Source organism: Procambarus clarkii, chromosome 5, assembly GCF_040958095.1.
Source record: "Procambarus clarkii isolate CNS0578487 chromosome 5, FALCON_Pclarkii_2.0, whole genome shotgun sequence".
Taxonomy (NCBI): Eukaryota; Metazoa; Arthropoda; class Malacostraca; order Decapoda; family Cambaridae; genus Procambarus; species Procambarus clarkii.
Genome location: NC_091154.1, coordinates 344,678 through 364,216, shown reverse-complemented (window position 1 = coordinate 364,216; position 19,539 = coordinate 344,678). Strand labels below are relative to the sequence as shown.

The 19,539-nt window shown below is 47.7% G+C and overlaps 1 protein-coding gene across 1 annotated transcript in view; it reads right to left on the bottom strand.

Moving 5' to 3' along the window:
- LOC123751448 (uncharacterized) overlaps nt 1-19,539 on the bottom strand; it is a 59,073-nt gene that overhangs the window by 12,141 nt on the left and 27,393 nt on the right. Inside the window, exons 2-5 of the mRNA XM_069337725.1 lie at nt 16,697-16,796; nt 16,149-16,349; nt 15,699-15,866; nt 14,170-14,322 (exon numbers count right to left, since the gene is read on the bottom strand). Coding sequence (XP_069193826.1) covers nt 14,170-14,322; nt 15,699-15,866; nt 16,149-16,349; nt 16,697-16,796 — 622 coding nt within the window. The remainder of the gene's footprint in view (nt 1-14,169; nt 14,323-15,698; nt 15,867-16,148; nt 16,350-16,696; nt 16,797-19,539) is intronic.

Genomic DNA, 19,539 nt, shown 5'->3' with positions numbered 1-19,539 from the left:
AGGAGTTTATTAAAATTTATCCTTCCGGGAAGACACAATGAACTATTGCCGTAATCCCCATAGACAACTAACACCAATAAAACTTTACTCAAAATATACAACTACCGTCCAGTAGCTGTAGCCATTACCGCTACTTAAAATGCAAATTAGCTGTCAACAATTAGCATAAATTAGCATTAACAGACAGTTACCTGCTCGTCAGCAGCTCAGAACATGATAAGCGCGCGCCGACACACTGCGCGATCACCATAGCCCGTGCTACTTGGAACTTTTTGTTCCAGGTAGCGAATCTTAAACAACGCGTTTACATTCTAAGGGCTCACCATAGTCTGTGCTACGTGTAGCTTTTGTTCCGTATTGTTGAATGTAAAACAAAAACACTTGGAATACTGTTCCACTACGGACTCTGTAGCGCCGTAATTCTTCTAACTGTTATAAGTAGCTGAATCTAAAACTACAACACTGAACTCAAGTCCACTTCGGGCTCACCATAGGCTGTGCTACTTGGAACTTTTGTTCCAATCGACTTGATAATGGTCCACGACGGACCGAAACGTCGTCGTCTGCTCATCTGGTGTTGAAGTTTGGTCAACATTCCAGTCTCCGTGGTGCAGTGGTAAGACACTCGCCTGGCGTTCCGCGAGCGCTATGTCATGGGTTCGTATCCTGGCCGGGGAGGATTTACTGGGCGCAAATCCTTAACTGTAGCCTCTGTTTTACTCAACAGTAAAATGTGTACTTGGTTGTAACAACGATTCTTCGCGGCAGGGGATCGTATTCCAGGGACCATAGGATTAAGGACTTGCCCGAGACGCTACGCGTACTAGTGGCTGTACAACCATGTAACAACTCTTGTATATATCTATAAAAAAAAAAAGTCTTCATCCACGTTATTGTGACTCATCGTCCAGCGCGTGTACCAGCTGCACACTAAGAATACTTTTAAACCCACATTAAGAATACTGTCCCAAACTAACGTTAACGTGTAACACAACCTCCTGGTCACTAACCGCCCTTGATGGTATAGCTGTAACACAACCTCCTGGTCACTAACCGCCCTTGATGGTATAGCTGTAACACAACCTCCTGGTCACTAACCGCCCTTGATGGTATAGCTGGCATTTATTTTTGTACTAATAATAAAAACCAAATAAAGGAAAAACTAGAATCGTTAATAATATTTATAGTAAACAAAATATGCTGGAATTTGTTTCTGTTAATGCTGTTCATTTAGTAGTAATTATCATAGTAACTAAAAATATTAGTTACTAGTGATCTGTGTTTGTAAACATTGAAAGTTGCCAAATACTACAAAGATGAGTTGCCATGAAGTTGTAGATCACTCACATTATAGCCTTATGGGCGGCATGTATGGAGGGGGGGAGGGCGTGCGGGCGTGACGCACGTGGAAGAGTCAGGCCGCCCACTGAGGGCGTAACAAGCGTCAGCAACTTGGTAATTAGCTGCCAGCGGGTGGCGGCCATATGACTTGATGGGGGTTTACGATGTTCCCGTAAAAATACATTATTTTTGCTTTTTGACCACACTGTCCATACTGCCCCTATTCTATATTATGTTTTTCAGCAATGAGTTCGAATCTCCAATGACATATAAATGATTCTGGTACGAATAGTCCATCTTACTTCAAGCACACAACAATTAATGAAATCAAATGAAGCCACACGCAAAAAAGATGAAAACTAGAGGGTAGAACTAGCCTAAACTACTCCATTCCTTTGAGATGTATTTTATTGTCTCAATAATCGTACTTGAACATGATGGAAAAATGACATTGAGGGTTCCATCCCGCCAAGAAGAGGGATCTCGTGTTAATGATAATTGTTATGTAATCAAAATGTCTGTTAGAGCATGTTACAGTTCGTATTGTGTTCACTTATCGGGGTGTTCGAAGCTGTGACTCGAGATTATGTTATATTCTCTTCCAGAGTGAAGACACTCTGGTCTTCCTTACCTAGATGTCTCTAGGTAATCTTGTCTAACCTAACCTTGCCCAAGTCTAACCTAACCTTACTTAAGTCTAACCTAACCTTACCCAAGTCTAACCTAACCTTACCTAAGTCTAACCTAACCTTACCCAAGTCTAACCTAACCTTACCTAAGTCTAACCTAACCTTACCCAAGTGTAACCTAACTTTACCCAAGTCTAACCTAACCTTACCCAAGTCTAACCTAACCTTACCTAAGTCTAACCTAACCTTACCCAAGTCTAACCTAACCTTACCTAAGTCTAACCTAACCTTACCCAAGTGTAACCTAACTTTACCCAAGTGTAACCTAACCTTACCCAAGTCTAACCTAACCTTACCTAAGTCTAACCTAACCTTACCTAAGTCTAACCTAACCTTACCCAAGTCTAACCTAACTTTACCCAAGTCTAACCTAACCTTACCTAAGTCTAACCTAACCTTACCCAAGTCTAACCTAACCTTACTCAAGTCTAACCTAACCTAACCTAAGTCTAACCTAACCAAAACAAACAGGTTAACCTAACCGACGCTTACCTCACCTTATCTAGGCCTATCTAATATATAATCAAATTCGATTTTTTTTAATCATATACAGACGATGAGTCACAATAACGTGGCTGAAGTATGTTGACCAGACCACACACTAAAAGGTGAAGGGACGACGACGTTTCGGTCCGTCCTGGATCATTATTATGTAAAGAAATCCACAAAGGCCGTGACGAGGATTCGAACCTACGTCCGAAAGCATCCCAGACGCTGCCTTAAACCATTATCATGTGTTTCAGGGCACAATAATAAATTTTGTTTTATTCATGTCAGTTTAGTACATTTGTAGTTGAATTAGTTTACACAAGTTTACAGTAAATTACCCAAGAGAGAGTCTTAACAACAATAATATCAGTGACGATGAGAATACAATTGTATTCTAATACAAGTGAATAAAAATGTATTCTTGTATACAATTGGACTAACGTAAACTAATCATTCAACGAATTTATAAAAAAAATTACAAAATCAGATCCTCAGCCCACTTGGTCCAGGACCGTCCCGGACCAAAGTCTCCCAACACAGATCTGACTTCAATAGCACTCAAAATGACTGTCAGTAAGCCGTCTCTTTGTGACAGCAGTTCCTTCATAAGTCAAATTATCCAGCTGTGGCTCTCTGCTCGCTCTGCTGACTAGCTGTGGCTCACCCAGCTCTCTCTGCTGACTAGCTGTGGCTCTCCCAGCTCTCTCTGCTGACTAGCTGTGACTCACCCAGCTCTCTCTGCTGACTAGCTGTGGCTCACCCAGCTCTCTCTGCTGACTAGCTGTGGCTCACCCAGCTCTCTCTGCTGACTAGCTGTGGCTCACCCAGCTCTCTCTGCTGACTAACTGTGGCTCTCTGCTCGCTCTGCTGACTAGCTGTGACTCACCCAGCTCTCTCTGCTGACTAGCTGTGACTCACCCAGCTCTCTCTGCTGACTAGCTGTGGCTCTCCCAGCTCTCTGCTGACTAGTGGATTTGTTTTAAGAAAACTTTTTTTTATCACGCCGAATAAAATAGTTAGTCATTCGGGTGTCTGACGTACGCGACCAATGACTACATTCTATCGTCAATAAAAGACTGTTCCTCTTTCTTTCTCACGGATGAGAATTGAAAATAAAAATAATAATGAACAAGATTTCTTAGTCGAAATGAACATCAAAAAATAAATCAAACTGAACGAGAATTTACATAAATATTGCCTTTACACCCATTTACATTGAACTAAATAAAATACCAAAATTTAAACCAATTGATAACAAAATTATAATACAATTATTTCTGTTACCTCGATAAGCAAAGTATACTTAATTGCATGACATTAAGGAAGATTAAGCAAGTGATAAGTATAGAATAAAAGGGATTCCCGCTCTCCCGTCCTTAACCCGTTAACAAGTGATTAATAACGGAAATTAACGGACTCGAGCCGGCTATAACGGCCAGAAGCTCAATAGCGGATCTGACGGTATGTTACAGCCGTTTAAAATTATAGTAACGTTCACTACCGGCTATTAACGGGGAGCCTTAACGGTCACTAACGATGATTAACGGTAAATGGCTGTAAACAAGCTGAAAGTAACGGGATACACCACACATTAAAACTCTTAACGGTATATACAAATCTGTTGTTATCGGATGTAAAACTTTTACTAAAGGCCATGAATGGTTTCTAATGCCCAATAACGGCCCCCCCCCAAGCCGAATTAACGGAAATATTACCATTACCAAGAGAGAAGCTGTGACTAACGGTCATTAACGGTGACTATAACGGCCAGTAACGGTCATTAACAGTGACTATAACGGCCAGTAACGGTCATTAACGGTGACTATAACGGCCAGTAACAGTGACTACCAGCCAGTAACGATCATTAACGGTGACTAACGGCCAGTAACGATCATTAACGGTGACTAACGGCCAGTAACGGTTCCTAACGGTGACTAACGGCCAGTAACGGCCAGTAACGGTGACTAACGGTCATTAACGGTGACTAACGGTCATTAACGGTGACTAACGGTCATTAACGGTGACTAACGGTCAGTAACGGCGAGAGAGGAGGAGGTAACGGGTACAGCAAGGGCAGGAGGACAGAAGAGAGCGGACAAAGACTGGTGTGGTGTCATCACTTGTGACCGCTCAGATTATCCCTGATGGTATAATAATTTATACGTCCTAGTTGACCCACCTCTCTGCCCACCTCCTTGCTGGCCCACCCTCAGCTGACCCACCACCCGGGCCCTTGAACCACACAAACATGAAGCAGAGGGGACTTGATCACAGCATACAAAGTATTCAAGGATATACAGAGGTCAAAGGTGGACATTGGAAAGGCCAATGAGATATAAGGGAGAGCAAGATGACTTGTAGGCACAAATAGGAGAGAGAGAGAGAGAGAGAGAGAGAGAGAGAGAGAGAGAGAGAGAGAGAGAGAGAGAGAGAGGGGGGGAGGGTGAGAGAGAGGGAGGGAGGGAGAGAGAGAGAGAGGGAGGGAGAGAGAGAGAGGGGGGAGGGTGAGAGAGAGAGAGAGAGAGAGAGAGAGAGAGAGAGAGGGGAGGGTGAGAGAGAGGGAGGGAGGGAGAGAGAGAGAGGGGGGGAGGGTGAGAGAGAGAGAGAGAGAGAGAGAGAGAGAGAGAGAGAGAGAGAGAGAGAGAGAGAGAGAGAGAGAGAGAGAGAGAGAGAGAGAGAGAGAGAGAGAGAGAGAGGGGGGAGGGTGAGAGAGAGGGAGGGAGGGAGAGAGAGGGGGAGAGGGTGAGAGAGAGAGAGAGAGAGAGAGAGAGAGAGAGAGAGAGAGAGAGAGAGAGAGAGAGAGAGAGAGAGAGAGAGAGAGAGAGAGAGAGAGGGGAGGGTGAGAGAGAGAGAGGGAGAGAGAGAGAGGGGGGAGGGTGAGAGAGAGAGAGAGAGAGAGAGAGAGAGAGAGAGAGAGAGAGAGAGAGAGAGAGAGAGAGAGAGAGAGAGAGAGAGAGAGAGAGAGAGGGAGGGAGAGAAAGAGAGAGGGGAGAGAGAGAGAGAGAGAGAGAGAGAGAGAGAGAGAGAGAGAGAGAGAGAGAGAGAGAGAGAGAGAGGGGGGGGGGGAGGGGGAGAGCGCACTTGACCAATACAAATAAAACCTATCTCACTCAATTATGAAATAAATGGCCTTGACGTTCAAACCTGGGGTGGGTTATGGTGGGCTGGGGAGGGCAGGGGTGGGTTATGGTGGGCTGGGGAGGGCAGGGGTGGGTTAGGGTGGGCTGAAGAGGGCAGGGGTGGGTTAGGGTGGGCTGGGGAGGGCAGGGGTGGGTTAGGGTGGGCTGAAGAGGGCAGGGGTGGGTTAGGGTGGGCTGGGGAGGGCAGGGGTGGGTTAGGGTGGGCTGAAGAGGGCAGGGGTGGGTTAGGATGGGCTGGGGAGGGCAGGGGTGGGTTAGGGTGGGCTGAAGAGGGTAGGGGTGGGTTAGGGTGGGCTGGGGAGGGCAGGGGTGAGTTAGGGTGGGCTGGGGAGGGCAGGGGTGGGTTAGGGTGGGCTGGGGTGGGCAAGGGTGGATTAGGGTGGGCAGGGGTGGGTTAGGGTGGGCTGGGGAGGGCAGGGGTGGGTTAGGGTGGGCTGGGGAGGGCAGTGGTGGTTTAGGGTGGGCTGGGGAGGGCAGTGGTGGGTTAGGGTGGGCTGGAAAGGGCAGGGGGTGGGTTAGGGTGGGCAGGGGTGGGTTAGGGTGGGCAGGGGTGGGTTAGGGAGGGCTGGGGAGGGCAAGGGTGGGCAGGGGTGGGTAAGGGTGGGCAGGGGTGGGCTGGGGAGGGCAGGGGTGGGTTAGGATGGGCTGGGGAGGGCAGGGGTGGGTTAGGGTGGGCTGGGGTGGGCTGGGGAGGGCAGGGGTGGGTTAGGGTGGGCTGGGGTGGGTTAGGGTGGGCAGAGGTGGGTTAGGGAGGGCTGGGGAGGGCAGGGGTGGGTTAGGGAGGGCTGGGGAGAGCAGGGGTGGGTTAGGGTGGACTGGGGAGGGCAGGGGTGGGTTGGGGAGGGCAGGGGTGGGTTAGGGTGGGCTGGGGTGGGTTAGGGTGGGCTGGGGAGGGCAGGGGTGGGTTAGGGTGGGCTGGGGAGGGCAGGGGTGGGCTGGGGAGGGCAGGGGTGGGTTAGGGAGGGCTGGGGAGGGCAGGGGTAGGTTAGGGTGGGCAGGGGTGGATTATGGTGGGCAGGGGTGGGTTAGGGTGGGCAAGGGTGGGTTAGGGTGGGCTGGGGAGGGCAGGGGTGGGTTAGGGTGGGTTGGGGTGGGTTAGGGTGGGCAGGGGTGGGTTAGGGTGGGCAGGGGTGGGTTAGGGTGGGCTGGGGAGGGCAGGGTTGGGCTGGGGAGGGCAGTGGTGGGTTAGGGAGGGCTGGGGAGGGCAGGGGTGGGTTAGGGTGGGCAGGGGAGGGCAGGGGTGGGCTGGGGTGGGTTAGGGTGGGCTGGGGAGGGCTGGGGTGGGCTGGGGAGGGCAGGGGTGAGTTTAAGGTGGGCTGGGAAGGGCAGGGGTGGGCTGGGGAGGGCAGGGGTGGGCTGGGGAGGGCAGGGGTGGGCTGGGGAGGGCAGGGGTGGGTTAGCGTGGGCTGGGGAGGGCAGGGGTGGGCTGGGAGGGCAGTGGTGGGTTAGGGAGGGCTGGGGAGGGCAGGGGTGGGTTAGGGTGGGCAGGGGAGGGCAGGGGTGGGTTAGGGTGGGCTGGGGTGGGTTAGGGTGGGCTGGGGAGGGCTGGGGTGGGCTGGGGAGGGCAGGGGTGAGTTAGGGTGGGCTGGGAAGGGCAGGGGTGGGCTGGGGAGGGCAGGGGTGGATTAGGGTGGGCTGGGGAGGGCAGGGGTGGGCTGGGGAGGGCAGGGGTGGGTTAGCGTGGGCTGGGGAGGGCAGGGGTGGGTTAGCGTGGGCTGGGGAGGGCAGGGGTGGGTTAGCGGGGGCTGGGGAGGGCAGGGGTGGGTTAGGGTGGGCTGGGGTGGGTTAGGGTGGGCTGGGGAGGGCAGGGGGTGGGTTAGGGTGGGCTGGGGAGGGCAGGGGTGGGTTAGGGTGGGCAGGGGTGGGTTAGGGTGGGCTGGAAAGGGGAGAGGTGGGTTAGGGTGGGCTGGGTGGGTTAGGGTGGGCTGGGGAGGGCAGGGGTGGGTTAGGGTAGGCTGGGGAGGGCACGGGTGGGTTAGGGTGGGCAGGGGTGGGTTAGGGTGGGCTGGGGAGGGCAGAGGTGGGCTGGGGTGGGCTGGGGAGGGCAGAGGTGGGCTGGGGAGGGCAGAACCTCTTATCCCTCACCCCTCACTGGCCGGGCCAGAGAGCGGATGTCAGTAATTATATTCAATTCCTTTTAAATGAAATCCTTTTCTCCGTCCAGCTAAAGCTGTAGCTTGTGAAGGTGCCTGTAAGTCCAGCTAAAGCTGCCAGCTGTGAAGGTGCCTGTAAGTCCAGCTAAAGCTGCCAGCTGTGAAGGTGCCTGTAAGTCCAGCTAAAGCTGCCAGCTGTGAAGGTGCCTGTAAGTCCAGCTAAAGCTGCCAGCTGTGAAGGTGCCTGTAAGTCCAGCTAAAGCTGCCAGCTGTGAAGGTGCCTGTAAGTCCAGCTAAAGCTGCCAGTTGTGAAGGTGCCTGTAAGTCCAGCTAAAGCTGCCAGCTGTGAAGGTGCCTGTAAGTCCAGCTAAAGCTGCCAGCTGTGAAGGTGCCTGTAAGTCCAGCTAAAGCTGTAGCTTGTGAAGGTGCCTGTAAGTCCAGCTAAAGCTGCCAGCTGTGAAGGTGCCTGTAAGTCCAGCTAAAGCTGCCAGCTGTGAAGGTGCCTGTAAGTCCAGCTAAAGCTGCCAGCTGTGAAGGTGCCTGTAAGTCCAGCTAAAGCTGCCAGCTGTGAAGGTGCCTGTAAGTCCAGCTAAAGCTGCCAGTTGTGAAGGTGCCTGTAAGTCCAGCTAAAGCTGCCAGCTGTGAAGGTGCCTGTAAGTCCAGCTAAAGCTGCCAGCTGTGAAGGTGCCTGTAAGTCCAGCTAAAGCTGCCAGTTGTGAAGGTGCCTGTAAGTCCAGCTAAAGCTGCCAGCTGTGAAGGTGCCTGTAAGTCCAGCTAAAGCTGCCAGCTGTGAAGGTGCCTGTAAGTCCAGCTAAAGCTGCCAGCTGTGAAGGTGCCTGTAAGTCCAGCTAAAGCTGCCAGCTGTGAAGGTGCCTGTAAGTCCAGCTAAAGCTGCCAGCTGTGAAGGTGCCTGTAAGTCCAGCTAAAGCTGCCAGTTGTGAAGGTGCCTGTAAGTCCAGCTAAAGCTGCCAGCTGTGAAGGTGCCTGTAAGTCCAGCTAAAGCTGCCAGCTGTGAAGGTGCCTGTAAGTCCAGCTAAAGCTTGTAAGTACTTGTAAGTCACCTTTGTAAGACTCGCTTGAAGACGTCTCCTCACTGTGCTTAGTGAAGTCTTAGCTCCTGAGCCCCGCCTTCCAGCGTTCAGACAGCCGGTGTAGTGACGGTCCAGCGTACTGGAGAGTCCCCCCTCCCCCCCACTACCACTAAACAGACTACCTCCACCGCGGGGAGTGGATGTTGCCTGTTTGTCAAGCTTTGTATAGAGACTAAAACACACTTCGCTGTTTGGAGGGGCGGGAATTAGCCTCTTAGGGAGGGAGGGGGAGAGAGAGATAGGGAGAGAGGGAGGGTGGGAGGGGGAGAGAGAGATAGGGAGAGAGGGAGGGTGGGTGGGGGGAGAGAGAGATAGGGAGAGAGGGAGGGGGAGAGAGAGATAGGAAGAGAGGGAGGGTGGGAGGGGGAGAGAGAGATAGGGAGAGAGGGAGGGTGGGAGGGGGAGAGAGAGATAGGGAGAGAGGGAGGGAAGGAGCTTTTTCACACACCTTTTATTTGTTTTTTATTTACATATACAAGAGTTCTTACATTCTTTTACGTGTAGCGTTTCGGGCAAGTCCTTAATCCATGTTCCCTGTAATACGACCCGCCAAATCGTTTAACAACCAAGTACCCATTTTACTGTTGATAAACAGAGGCTACAGTTAAGGATTGGCGCCCAGTCAATCCTCCCCGGCCTGGATACGAACCCAGGCCCAAACGCTCGCGAAACGCCAGGCGAGTGTCTTACCACTACGCCACGGGGACGGTTAATCACCTTGTGACAGTCGTATTGAGCTTTGCTCGGTCTCAACCAACCTGTACCCTGCATGCCCTCAGGGGCCAGGGCACCTCTTCCATGCCCTTGGGGCAGGAGTACCACTTATAATACCCCAGGGGAGCTGGGGAAACCCCTCCCCCTCAAATTCAGGGGAGCTGGAACACCATTCCCATGGGAGGTGGGGGCTCCCCCCCCCGCCATACCCACAGGTGCCCATGGGGGGGGGGTAGGGGCACCCCCGCCATACCCACCAGTGTTCCCATGGACCAACCTTCAGGGGACCAAGCCAGTGCACTTAACATATTGTCATTTTGGGTATTGAATACCCACTGTCGAGAGAGTTCCCAGGGTGGTGGAGTTGGTGATAGTGGTCATAGTGGTGGTAGTGGGGGTGGTGGTAGATGTGGTAGAGGTGTTGGAAATAGTATTAAACCATGAAGGAGTAGTCTCAACCGGTTCTGATGAACCCCTCTCTCTGGTACGTCTGGTCCAGCACCGTTTGTCTGCCCTCTCACAACCGGTGGCGTAGCTCTTCCTGCCATAGGTGGGTCGGCTGTCACATTCATGAACTTCATTTTCAATCCTTAGTATAGATTTTGGAGAATAATTTACTTCTTATGAATTGTACTGATAAATAATTTTAAACAATTATGTTATCGCTAATCAAACATTAATTTCTCAAATCAACTGGAGAATACTAGCATAAAATTTTGTTATTTGCTCGCAAGTCCTCAGTAACTAGCCTATGTATGTTTTTTGTACGTTAAATTTGCTAAATATTTCTCCTGTGCCAAATAAATTTACTACGGGCTACCCATTGTCGGTAGTATTTGGTCCGCTCCTGTGCCAGGTAAGTACACTACGGGCTACCTATTGCCGGTACTACTTGGTCCGCTCCTGTGCCAGGTAAGTACACTACGGGCTACCTATTGCCGGTACTACTTGGTCCGCTCCTGTGCCAGGTAAGTACACTACGGGCTACCTATTGCCGGTACTACTTGGTCCGCTCCTGTGTCAGGTAAGTACACTACGGGCTCACCACAGCTCGTGCTACTTGGAACTTTTTCTTCCGACTATCTGAATCTAAAACAACAAACATTAATTTTGCACACACAAACATGTACCAGTTTCTCATTGTATCCAGCAGTGCCCGTCATATATATATATATATATGTCGTACCTAGTAGCCAGAACGCACTTCTCAGCCTACTATGCAAGGCCTGATTTGCCTAATAAGCCAAGTTTTCCTGAATTAATATATTTTCTCTAATTTTTTTCTTATGAAATGATAAAACTACCCATTTCATTATATATGAGGTCAATTTTTTTTATTGGAGTTAAAATTAACGTAGATATATGACCAAACCTAACCAACCCTACCTAACCTAACCTAACCTATCTTTATAGGTTAGGTTAGGTTAGGTAGCAGAAAAAGTTAGGTTAGGTAGTCGAAAAACAATTAATAATTGAAAACTTGGCTTAATAGGCAAAACGGGCCTTGCATAGTAGGCTGAGAAGTGCGTTCTGGCTACTAGGTACGACATATATATATATGTCGTACCTAGTAGCCAGAACGCACTTCTCAGCCTACAATGCAAGGCCCGATTTGCCTAATAAGGCAAGTTTTCCTGAATTAATATATTTTCTCTAATTTTTTTCTTATGAAATGATAAAGCTACCCATTTCATTACGTATGAGGTAAAAAAAAATTATTGGCGTTAAAATTAACGTAGATATATGACCGAACCTAACCAACCCTACCTAACCTAACCTAACATATCTCTATAGGTTAGGTTAGGTTAGGTAGCCGAAAAAGTTAGGTTAGGTTAGGTTAGGTAGGTTAGGTGGTCGAAAAATCATTAATTCATGAAAACTTGCCTTATTAGGCAAATCGGGCCTTGCATTGTAGGCTGAGAAGTGCGTTCTGGCTACTAGGTACGACATATATATATATATATATATATATATATATATATATATGTCGTACCTAGTAGCCAGAACGCACTTCTGAGCCTACTATGCAAGACACGATTTGCCTAATAAGCCCAGTTTTCAAGAATTAATTGTTTTTCGACTACCTAACCTACCTAACCTAACCTAACCTAACTTTTTCGGCAACCTAACCTAACCTAACCTATAATGGTAGGTTAGGTAGGGTTGGTTAGGTTCGGTCATATATCTACGTTAATTTTAACTCAAATAAAAATAAATTGACCTCATACATAATGAAATGGGTAGCTTTATCATTTCATAAGAAAAAAATTAAAGAAAATATATTAATTCAGGAGAACTTGGCTTATTAGGCAAATTAGGCCTTGCATAGTAGGCTGAGAAGTGCGTTCTGGCTACTAGGTACGACATATATATATATATATATATATATATATATATATATATATATATATATATATATATATATATATATATATATATATATATATATATATATATAGGGGGTGGTAGGAGAAGAAAATATCAAAGTGTTCAGTGAGGATCCACAAGGTCTTCTCTGAGTACTCTTCATTTTCTTCTCCGAGGCTCTAGGTCCCTACACTTACACCAGAGGTGGTACCCCTTCTAGTTAATAAATATATATATATATATCCAACTGAAAACTCACACCCCAGAAGTGACTCGAACTATCCGAGTGCCGGCGGTGGGGTGGTTCAAATAGCCTCGGCTATCACCTCATTATGTCCGGTCGTGATGGTCAAGTGGATTAAGGCGTCTTGTACATACCAGATGCGTTGCTTCTGGGAGTATGGGTTCGAGTCACTTCTGGGGTGTGAGTTTTCAGTTGCATATGTCCTGGGGACCATTCAGGCTTGTTCGCATATATATATATATATATATATATATATATATATATATATATATATATATATATATATATATATATATATATATATATAACTTGAAGGAACAACTTCGTTCCAGTAGGGTCTGATACCCTAGGCCCATGGGGGAGAGAGTGCAAGAAGGTTTCTTAAGGATCTTGGTTCCAAGCTCATTGACACTTCAAGAGACCCTAGAGCGGCTAGTTTTCTTTCAGCGCCTCAGTGTCGCGATCCAGAGGGGGAATGCCCGGCGTCGGAGTAGTTCGAGGAAATCTACAGCCTCTAGGAAGCGAACTTTTTCTTGTGTCCTCTCAATGTTCATTTTTTGTATAAAATCAGATATGTAAATATATATATATATATATATATATATATATATATATATATATATATATATATATATATATATATATATATATCTACTAGCAGCAGTACAACTAGCATCAACAACACTAGGAGTAATGCCTGCAGGTCCACCGCCGCTGCAAGAGGTCCAGAGATGGAGAGGTTCATTTGGCTTGGACCCCTGATGGTGGGTATGTTTGAGGGCCGCTGGAGTGCCGTGGGTATGGCTCGATGTGGGTAATGGGTCCTAGGGTGGGTACGGTGGGCCGCCATGGGAGACACGGTGGGTGGGGGCCATTGGAGTGAGGGGAGGTAGAGAGGGTGAGATTGAGTACTTTGTTACTGGAACTACAGTCTATCTGCTACTGTTGGTGCTACTGCTTCTGCTTTCACCGTTGTTGCTACTGGCTCTCATGTTACTACTGCTATTACTAATAATATTAAGACCCTTGCTATTAGTTCTACACTACTACTAGCCTACAATGACTGCTACCACAACAACCACCCCTGACGCCATTAACTACCACAACTACGACGATTCCCCCCCTGCCACCACTCTCTAAAAAGAGTCAATGATTCCTAAGAGCACTTGAGGGCAGAACTCTCTTGCTGATGGTTACAATAACCTCACACTTGTAGTTTTTGTGTGTGTGTGTGGGGATGATTCTGTTTATGTGGGAACACTAAGGGTGAGAGGGCCGAGTTGGGAAGTAATTGGGGGAAGGGGGAGAGAGTGAGAGTTGGGCTTATTGTTAAGTACAAGGCCACAATTTTCAAATATCCGCATCTGGCCTAACTCCGTGGACAGCCAGTAGTTGGCACCCGTAGCATTAGGCTCTCAACCTCCAATAGTCTCATGCTGGAAGTGCCATTCTCAAGATCATCACTCCATCAGCGATCATTCACTCCGAGGCTGACTCGCATCTGGAACTTGTTGGCTCAACAGGTTGACACACGGGAGATCAGGTCAACTGATCACATGAAGGCTCTGACACAGTTGGCTACAGGCTCATCCAAGAACCACAACCCGTTCTCGCAAATTTAATAAGTCAAGCTAGTTTTATTCCTAATGAATATATGCTAAGCTAATGAGATAAATGAGTCTCTTGAGACAGGCTTCAGATATTCAGATGTAGGATAACAGCTCTTGCTTGCAACTTCACTAAGTCAGTTTGTGTGAGAGCAACAAGCTCCTACGTTGCAATATTATACGAAAAATCAATATAAATATAAAAACGAGTCGGAGGTAAAAAAAAAAATATATATATATATAAACATAGACAGAGTCATACACCAAATCAAAAACATTAAAAACTCAAATACCCTCCAAATTATTATTCATAACCCACATGAATTAAAAAAATAGAGCAACAGAAAACGGGTCGGTGCAGGAACACACGGCCCGCGACGAAGGGGAGACTCACCTTAGCGTCGGGTGCCCTTGCTTGCGTAGGCCTTGAGGACCGGTGGTGGTGATGGTGGTGGTGGTGGAGAGAGAGTCCACGTCCTGTGAGGCTTCTTCTGGCCTCAGCGGTGCTCTTTGCTTCTGGCTGAGGGTGGTCGTGGACGCCCTTAGCCTGGAAGAGAAATAATAGCTTTCAGGGAATATTTGACATTAACTTGCCAGAAAACCGTCCCTACACATGGAGTGAAAGTGACGATGTTTCGGTCTGTCCTCGGCTCTTATAACGAGTCCATTGCGGTTCGAAACGTCGTCACTCTCATGGCGTATGTGTGGCTTCGGTTTTGAGAATTATATGTTAGAATTCACTGGGAGATTTTAGTCGTAGAAATATTGGGAGGAGGAGAGGGCGGATTTCAAGAGTCGTTTTGATTCTAATTATAATTTGTAGCGTGAATTAAGACCGCTCGCTAACTCGCAGACCAGATATCAGAATAATTCGATTAAAGACAGGGTGAATATTGCAATCAAAATCGAAAGGCTGAAAATATAACGTGATTTCTGACAAATTTTTGTCCTCTGTAAAAATCAATTTAATAGTTTAAACTTTAGAGTCTGAAAGTTTCAGCAGTGGAGCACATTTAATGACAAATGTCTGAAAATTCAAAGCCCTTTTTGAAAAATGACGCCCGGAGGACATTGGTGAATCAAAAGACAAACATTTAACACCTGCAATGAAGCGAAACTGACTACTGTATATTTAATCTTAGACCACACCTTTTTAGTGCAAGCCAGGGGAAACCAGACAATACCTGTGAGGCGTCTTGCAAGACTTATATGTTGACCCAACGTACCTGTGGCTTCCTGTTTTGGGGTGATACCTCCAGCTTATACTGGCAGGTGGTCCCCTTATACTGGCAGGTGGTCCCCTTATACTGGCAGGTGGTCCACTTATACTGGCAGGTGGTCCCCTTATACTGGCAGGTGGTCCCCTTATACTGGCAGGTGGTCCCCTTATACTGGCAGGTGGTCCCCTTATACTGGCAGGTGGTCCCCTTATACTGGCAGGTGGTCCACGAAACACGTGTGAAACACCTGTGAGGCCAACATGGACTTACCTCTAGGTGGCCTGTCCGCTGTCACTGACCACTAACCGACCCAAACAATCCTCAACAGCCAATAAGCAAATGACCCGATCATTCACTCCTGAGATCCCAAACTTACCTCTCTGTCCTGGCTCCGACGTCCTCTCAGCCCAGCAAACGACCTTCCTGGAAGAATATGGCCTCTAAACGACCTCTCAACACCCACCTGGAAGAATATGGCCTCTAAACGACCTCTCAACACCCACCTGGAAGAATATGGCCTCTAAACGACCTCTCAACACCCACCTGGAAGAATATGGCCTCTAAACGACCTCTCAACACCCACCTGGAAGAATATGGCCTCTAAACGACCTCTCAACACCCACCTGGAAGAATATGGCCTCTAAACGACCTCTCAACACCCACCTGGAAGAATATGGCCTATAAACGACCTCTCAACACCCACCTGGAAGAATATGGCGTGGTCCGTATGCCTCCAGAAGTGGGTGACGGGGTAACCACAGTGGCCCCGGCAGGGAAGGACTTCCAGCTTGCCAGAACATGACTTGTTGGGGCAAGGTTTTCCTTGCTGTTTCTTGCGGGCCTTGTCACAGATCGCCGGGCGAAGGTGAACCTGCCAGACACAGACGGTAAGCGGACTGACAGGTGGGACAGATGTACATGGCTGGCTGACAGACAAGAGGGAAACAGCAAGAATGGAGACAGGTGGGAGAGGCATGGATATCTGTGGTGTAAATGGAAGACATAAAGCACTACACCTCGCCACAAGATGGCTGCCCAGTGGTGGATATGATGAACAGGGTATAGCATTCTTTTACTGGATTACCGACACACACTCAAGATCCATCCAACCACCCATTCAACCATCATTCATCCAACCAGGCATCCATCTCACCTTGAGGCCAGCCTCCAGAGAGCAGCGGAGGCTGCAGACGACGACCCCCAGACACGACTTCTTGAGAATATTAACGTTGTGGTTGTTGGTGTTCCTCATGGCCCAGCCGGACGAGTGTCGCTTGGCCTCCTCCAGCTCCGCCGGGTACACGAACCGGCAGTGTCCGTCCGCCCAGTCGGAGAACAGGTCGTACTTCGTCACCTGCGACCGCCAGGGACCAGGGCAGGAGGCCAGGGACCAGGGCAGGAGGCCAGGGACCAAGGCAAGGGGGCCAGGGACGAAGGGGGAGAGACGAGGATAAAGATGCTTCGTTATTCTCATGCGTTATCAACATTATTTTATAGTAACATTTACAGGACAAGTGAAGACGCTTGCTAGTAATTATTCTAGTTAAGCCTTCCCCTTCAACAACTATTATGGCACTTTACACTACCAATGACAAGTGGAGCATAAGGGAAGCTATCACCACCACTACTCTAACCACCAACAACCACCACCACTACCTCCACCAACTACCACCACTACCCCCAGCAGCCAAAACACCTCACCTTGGGTATGTTGGAATCGTTGATGTCCCAGTCGAAGTGGTGTGACGCGCCCATCTTGGCCCCTGGCGAGCTCCCCAGGGGCGCCAGCTCCCGCCCACTCCTGTAGGAGGACACACGGGTGTCAGACATTACTTAGGACCTCACTCAGCCCTGCTCCTGTGCCGGGTAAGTCCACTACGGGCTCACCATAGCCCGTGCTACTTGGAAGTTTTACTTCCAAGTACCTGAATCTAAAACAACAATAACAAGCGGGATTGGCGTTTCATTGACCGGATTAGCACGTCGCTGATAGGATTAGCGTGTCCCTGAAAGGATTAGCGAGTCACTGAAAGGATTAGCGTGTCATTGAAAGGATGAGCGTGTCATTGAAAGGAATAGCATGTCATTGAAAGGATGAGCGTGTCATTGAAAGGATGGGCGTGTCATTGAAAGGATTAGCGTGTCACTGAAAGGATTAGCGTGTCATTGAAAGGATGAGCGTGTCATTGAAAGGAATAGCATGTCACTGAAAGGATTAGCGTGTCATTGAAAGGATTAGCGTGTCACTGAAAGGATTAGCGTGTCACTGAAAGGATTAGCGTGTCACTGAAAGGATTAGCGTGTCACTGACAGGATTAGCGTATCAATGAAAGGATTAGCGTGTCAATGAAAGGATTAGCGTGTCACTGAAAGGATTAGCGTGTCACTGAAAGGATTAGCGTGGCACTGAAAAGATTAGCGTGGCACTGAAAGGATTAGTGTGTCACTGAAAGGATTAGCGTGTCATTGAAATGATTAGCGTTTCATTGAAAGGATTAGCATGTCATTGAAAGGATTAGCATGTCATTGAAAGGATTAGCATGTCATTGAAAGGATTAGCGTGGCACTGAAAGGATTAGCATGTCACTGAAAGGATTAGCATGTCATTGAAAGGATTAGCGTGTCACTGAAAGGATTAGCGTGTCACTGACAGGATTAGCGTGTCATTGAAAGGATTAGCGTGTCATTGAAAGGATGAGCGTCTCATTGAAAGGAATAGCATGTTATTGAAAGGATTAGCGTGTCATTGAAAGGATTAGCGTGTCACTGAAAGGATTAGCGTATCACTGAAAGGATTAGCGTGTCACTGAAAGGATTAGCATGTCACTGAAAGGATTGGCATGTCACTGAAAGGATTAGCGTGTCACTGAAAGGATTAGCGTGTCACTGAAAGGATTAGCGTGTCACTGAAAGGATTAGCGTGTCACTGAAAGGATTAGCGTGTCATTGACGCCAATGTGACAGAGAAATATTACTAAAACAGATGAAAAAATAGACCAATATTGTGGAATTAGCTGGAAAATGCACATTACCCTCGTAGCCTGGTGGATAGCGCGCAGGACTCGTAATTCTGTGGCGCGGGTTCGATTCCCGCACGAGGCAGAAACAAAAACAAATGGGCAAAGTTTCTTTCGCCCTGAATGCCCCTGTTACCTAGCAGTAAATAGGTACCTGGGAGTTAGTCAGCTGTCACGGGCTGCTTCCTGGGGGTGGAGGCCTGGTCTAGGACCGGGCCGCGGGGACACTAAAGCCCCGAAATCATCTCAAGATAACCTCAAGATAACCCATTTAAGCGAATTTGTATAATAAAAATAATAATAATTATAATAATAATAATTATAATAATAATAATTATAATAATAATAATTATAATAATAATATACAATATTGCCAATATGGCGGAAGTTGTTTGTAAACTTTGACAATATAGTTTGATTGGTTGTAAAATATTTTACAATATGGCGACAGCTGTTTACAAATATGTTTACAGTATGGTAATAGTCGACATTATGATTTACGTTACATATGTGAACCGTGGAACATGTGGCTATGTACCTGTACCCAAGATGTGTTACATATTGCGCCAGTTTTGTAATACATGTAATTATAACTTGAGTCTGTAAAAGTCCTTCAATTTCATTCTGTAGTTGAGTGCTCAATTGCTAATTGATCTGCCTGTTGGAGAACAGATCATTAACCTGTGTGTGTGTGTATGGCAGTCGTGAAGGAATGTATTGCCTGTATAATGGGTTGTATGTTGAGTGTTTACAGGAATATACAGTGTTATGTTGTTCAAGATATGTTGAACAAATCTTCCTGTCGTGAGAGAGTATGTTGACCCCCCACATGAGCTTAATTTAGGGAGAGAGAGACAGATACAGAAACAGAGAGAGAGAGAGAGACAGACAGAGACAGACAGACACACACAATCAAAATAAACAAAACACGATTAAAACATAAGCTAAACAATAACACAACAACCAAGACATAATTACCATTCGATCCTCACATCAGATCCTGAATCATAAAGACAATTTGGTTCAAACTCCTCCATAAAACACTGTAATGCCCTGCCCGAAGGGGTCCGAAGGGTCGTTGCCTTGTTAGAGTTTCCAGAGTCCTGCAGGGGCAAGCTTGGCTGAAATCCTTATCGTAGGATGTGAGAAGGCTTGAGGGGCGGTGTCCTGGCGCCCGCTAGGGAGCCTAGGATTGCTTTTAAAGTGATTCCCTTTTCTGTAGGATTTGTAGGAAGTGACTTTGTTGAGATCAGGTGGTTAAATGACCTTAGGATTTCATACATTTCACTGGGATGTTCTGGGATTCTTCAGGTCTCGTGTAGTGTAGGCACGATGGCTATTTTCCACATAGGACTCATTTTCTGGTTCTTTATCGGCCAGGGTTCGATCTCCGATGGCCCAAGCGGATTGGCATAGTTTCTTCACTCCCTCCTCATAGCCTGGTTCTTAGTTTGTCTCATATCCCTTCCGAAAGAGTTAAATAGTCATCCTGGCTTTTCACAATCTCCTGATACTTCGTAGAGATTT